The 4,892-nt window shown below is 45.7% G+C and overlaps 1 protein-coding gene across 1 annotated transcript in view; it reads left to right on the top strand.

The window, feature by feature from the left end:
- Positions 1-2,659: 2,659 nt before the first annotated feature.
- Positions 2,660-4,892, top strand: part of EEF1AKMT1 (eukaryotic translation elongation factor 1 alpha lysine methyltransferase 1) — a 12,125-nt gene continuing 9,892 nt past the window's right edge. The window contains exons 1-2 of the mRNA XM_019524858.1: positions 2,660-2,845; positions 3,670-3,752. Of these exons, the coding sequence (XP_019380403.1) occupies positions 2,696-2,845; positions 3,670-3,752 (233 nt within the window). The 5' untranslated portion in view covers positions 2,660-2,695. The remainder of the gene's footprint in view (positions 2,846-3,669; positions 3,753-4,892) is intronic.

Genomic DNA, 4,892 nt, shown 5'->3' with positions numbered 1-4,892 from the left:
AGCGGCGGCCGCCAATGGCTGGGCAGCTCACAGCCCCGTTACGTTCCATGGGGGCGGGGTTGGCCCCTCCCTCAACCCGAGCAACGCGGCCGGAGGCTGCCAGTCTGCCTCCTGGGCCGCGGCCTTTGGCGCCGGCGGTGAGTGAGCCGGGGGGGTTGCGGCCGCCGTCGATGAGGACTGGGGGGATGCAAGTCCCGAGTGGCGACGGCGGCAGCTGAGGGGCGACGGGGCCCGGGCTAGTTGGGATGGTTTTGCCCCCAACCCCGGCTGCAGTGACGTCCCGCCGCGGGGGCCCCTGGGAGGCGGCAGTGTCGCGCGGCCCCAGGCCCTGGGCTGAGGTCCGCGCGGGGTCAGGGACGTGGCAGCCCTAAGGCCGGACGGGGCGCGCGGAGCCGCCCGGGGGGATGGTACCCTGGGCGAGCGGGTGCTTTGGCACCTCCCACGTCAGTGGCCTGTCGGAGGCGGAGCGGGCTGGTGCCGGCCCGGGCTGGGCTGGGCACAGCTCTCCCTGCGGGGCGGGGGGCGCTGCTGACTCGTGCTTGTGTTGATAGCGGTCAGTACAGCACTGGCTGGATAGCGCGTGGGGTCTCATGCCATGCGTCTTCTCCACATTGGTCGTCATGCCTGGTCAGGATGGTACCTTCTATCTGAGGCATCTGATGCTGCTCTCTGTCTTCAGCACTAAATAACCTGAGAGCTAAGTCCATCAGCCACAGTGAAAAATACTTTGCCACCATCCCTGCTGCAACTTAAAGCAATAAAATACTCTTTACTGTGCCCTCTGTTTAATCGTAACCTTTTCTCAACTATATATTTGTCTTCCATGCCCCCCTTTTGTTCTTTTGCTAAGCAAGCACATATCCACGCTTCATATGGGTAACATAGTTAAGGGCTTAGGCAGATGTTATACTTGCCCTGCCGTATTTTAGTGCAAGGTACAGCATCTAGCTACATGTTCACGCTGTTTGTCACAATGTGGGTAGGACTGAAGTGGTGTCACGGGCTGGGTAGGTAGCGTTGGTCTCCAACTACAGCAGCTGTCTCTGGTATTATCAGGCTACCTGCCAGCCCTGTAAAGTTCCTTGTTTGGAAGCAGCCCAAGACTGACCAGGGTTCCCCGTGAACCGTTTAAAGCTCATGATTTGGAGCCTGCGACCATGCACCCCTGCAGCACCACCTCCTGTTGCGAGTTGCCTGCCACTCAGGAACGTGGGTTGTTGGCTAGAGTCTCTGGCTCCCCCACCTTCGTTCCAGCAGCCCAGGGCACAAACCAGATCAGGTATGCTGCTGAGGAGAAGGTGACATGCCTGCCAAAAAGGTAGGCCACTTTGGGACTAGAGTATACCTACCAAAAATAAATCTAGTCTTGGTTGGATCCACTGCTTACATGGGTTATTTGTTCCAATGGTTATTCACCCTCACCGTTACATTTTTGCCTCATTTCTAATTTAAGTTGTTTTGCTGTTAACTTCCAACCATTGGTCTTGTTATGGCTTAAATTAAAGAATTGCTTAGTACCTGATATTTTCTCCAGCTTTATGTTACCTTTGAGATTTATTCTCAAGGAATTATCCTTTGCTTTTAGGTCAGCTAAGCAAAAGGTTCTCACTAGGATATGAGAGCAGTCCCAGCAGCGGGGGCCTGCCCTTGCTCCCTTGGGTACAGACCTGGGAGGGAAGAGGGAGTACTGGAAAAGGGCAGATAGTGGAAACAGTAGGGCATGGCAGGGTTGGGTCTTGCCCCCAGCACCCGTATGTGGCACCAGCTAGATGGGTGGTTCACAGCCTTTTTAGCCCGAAGGCACCCCTCCATATCTGAATTTAGATTCTAGTTCAGTGATCCTGAAGCAGGGTGCCATGAAATTCAGACAAGTTATGGAGGGTGCCTTGAGGCCATTGAGATAGAGAACCACTACTCTAGTTCATCCCTTAGATATCACAAATGCCTTGAACTTCACAGAGAGTAATGAATAGAGTCAAGGGAAGCAGACCAACATGATGTAACTCAGTTGAGATTTTTGATGTTGTTTATAAACAAGCCAAGCCTTCCCAGCTTATGACCAGTGTGTCTTTTATTTCATTTACACTCTTGTTCATATATGTGTATGCAGATTATTCAGATTTCTAGCCAAGCACTGGCATCTGAGAAGACCTCTCCAGAGCCTCTTACTTGCTTTGCTTTAGTTTATGGAGGACTTCTCAGCATTCAGAGAAATCTTTATGTAATGTGAAGGTTATCATGAGATAAGTGGGAGGCTTACTCAAGGACAGAAATTATGTGACCTTAACTGTTCCTTTACCACACCACTGCATTAACTAGTTAATTATTTAGAGGCACTTGCATCATTTTTAGGTGGGAAGGATAGAGCAGTATGTCGTCTTGCATGAAAAGTGTAACAAAGACTTATAAACTAGAAGCTGATAGAAATAGAATATGAGGGTTTAGGGTTGTGAGGTCTAAGAACAGTGCCGTGGTAAGAAGTGCAGCCAGCTTCCACTGCTCAGGTCAGTGTCCCCCCTTAGAATGAAAGAGAAAGATGATTTCTTGTGTTGGTTCCTAGCTGTGAGGCTTATCAGTGTTCTAGGTAGCAGGTATGTCAGTGTTTGTTTAATTTTGAGTGAATGGGCCTTTATTAAATACTGTTGTCATTAAAAAGTTTGACCTAATATTAAATGCTTCTCATTAAAGCTGGAAAATGGGTGACGATGATGATGATATCCCTCAGCTTTCATCTCATACTCTAGCTGCCCTGCAGGAGTTTTATATAGAACAACAGCAGAGAGAGGGCATGAAGACCTCTGAAGATTTTAATCACTATTCTGTTGGCTCAGTTGAGGAGGACTGGGTAAGAAACAACTTCAGAAAATGAAGTGTATTAGTAATAGTGACCAGTTAGAGAGGAGCAGTAATATAGGAAAAGGGATGGAGACATGGAAACAGTACATTTCCAGGCGAGGGGGAAATCTAATCCTATAATTTCCATATCATTCATGTCAGCATCACAGGGTTGTCCTGACTTGTCAGTGAAGCTGGCTGCAATTTTTTTTGTCCCATTTAGGTACTAATTGAAATTGATGGGGCAGGGGAGATACCTAGAGAAAAGTAGATATCCTTTTTTAAAGTTTAATTCCAGACGGGTTGACTTCAGATACTGTAGTACAGCATTTACTAAACTGTGGCACACAGCCCACCTGGGGAGGTGCAGAAGGTTATGGGGTGGGGGAAGCAAAGCTAAGATAGCAGCAGGAGGTGGAGGGGAGGGGTGAGGAGCAGCGGCCAGTGGTGGTGAAGGGAAGTGGAGACAGGGGAAATAAGGGGGAGCCCAAGAATGGTTGACTTCATTCTGGTAGAACATAGCCCCCAAAAGTTAGGGAAATGCTGCTGTAGTAGACAATGCATGACGAACATGTAAGTGTAACCTAATCAGTCTGTCACATCCAAACATTTTATTGCGGAAATAAGGGGGCTGTCGGGAAAGAAATCTGTTTTTCAGATCAGTAAGAGTTATTGAGAATTGCAGGAGTGAAGTTTATGAACTAAAAGGTTGCTTTGGATTTTTGGTTTTCTTGAAACAGTCTGACAAGTTAACGAAAGCTAATTGTTGTACACAGCAGTGAGAAGGATCTCTACTGTTAATACCTGTGATTTTTTTTTTTCGCTTCTCCCCAGCAACTGAGCCAGTTTTGGTACAATGATGAAACTGCATCATGCCTGGCTAATGAAGCTGTTTTGGCAGCTGGAAAAGGTGGCAGGTGGGTTTTAATGATAATTTTATAAAACAACAGGATTGCTCTTACTAAAAGTATTCTCAGTATTCAACTTTCTATCATCTTATTTCTATGCATACATTATCTCTTGGGCAATAAGAAGTATTAAAAGTCAGTCTAGTGGTTAAACACAGAACTAGGAGGCAGGAGAGCTGGACTTTAATTCTGGCTCTGAGTGTTTTAATTGTGGAACACTAAGCAATTCATTCATGAAAATCGGCTTTAGTCACCTTATCTGTAAGTGCTGATAATATGTAACATAGCTACTTCATAAAATGTTAAATGGCTTAATTCATTTATGTGTATAAAGAGTATTTATGGCCCTTTGGTGGATGTGATGTTTAAATGCTTAACATTATTTTATTAACAGTTCTAACACTACCATATTTGGTGGTGTTATATATAGCATAAAATAAAAACAAAAACATTAGTCGGATACACACATGTATACATACAGGCCTGTAGGGAGAAAATAGGTAGTCCAAAATAGAAATTGAGATATGGATAACAAGGGGCATAGAAGACAATAAAAGTACTTCTACAAGTATGTTAGAAATGAAATCCAAGGAAAGTATAGGTTCCTTACTGAATGGGGAGGGGAAATGTAGTAAGGAATGATGTGGAGGAGGCTGACTAGTTGCATGCATTTTTATTTCAGTTTTTACAAAAAAAGATCAGGTTTCAGCAGAAAGGCACAGTTAGCAGTAAGGTTAAGGCAGAACATAATCAACCTAGAGAAAGAACAGGTTAGAGACTACTTAGAGAAACGAGGATTTAAGTCATCAAGGCTGGATGAGATTCATCTGAGAGTACTCTGGGAATTGACTGAGGTATTTACAGAACCATTGCCTATTATTTCTGACAACTCATGGAAGACAAGTGAAGTCCCAGATGACTAGAAAGGGGCAAATATAATGTTCATATTTGTAAAAGGGAATAAGGAAGACTGTGAATTACTGCCCCATCAGTCTGACCTTGATACCTAGAAAAATATGGGAGCATATCTTCTAGAATCTGTTTCTAAGCAGATAAGGACAGTGATAGTGTAATGTTAAGAGCAAGTCATGCATAACTATTTCCTTCTTTGACAAGGCGATGGGATTTGTTGATGGGGGGGGGGGGGGG

The sequence above is a fragment of the Gavialis gangeticus genome, unplaced genomic scaffold (genome assembly GCF_001723915.1).
Source record: "Gavialis gangeticus isolate Ggan-Ray unplaced genomic scaffold, GavGan_comp1, whole genome shotgun sequence".
Taxonomy (NCBI): Eukaryota; Metazoa; Chordata; order Crocodylia; family Gavialidae; genus Gavialis; species Gavialis gangeticus.
This window is presented reverse-complemented; position numbering and strand designations above follow the sequence as displayed.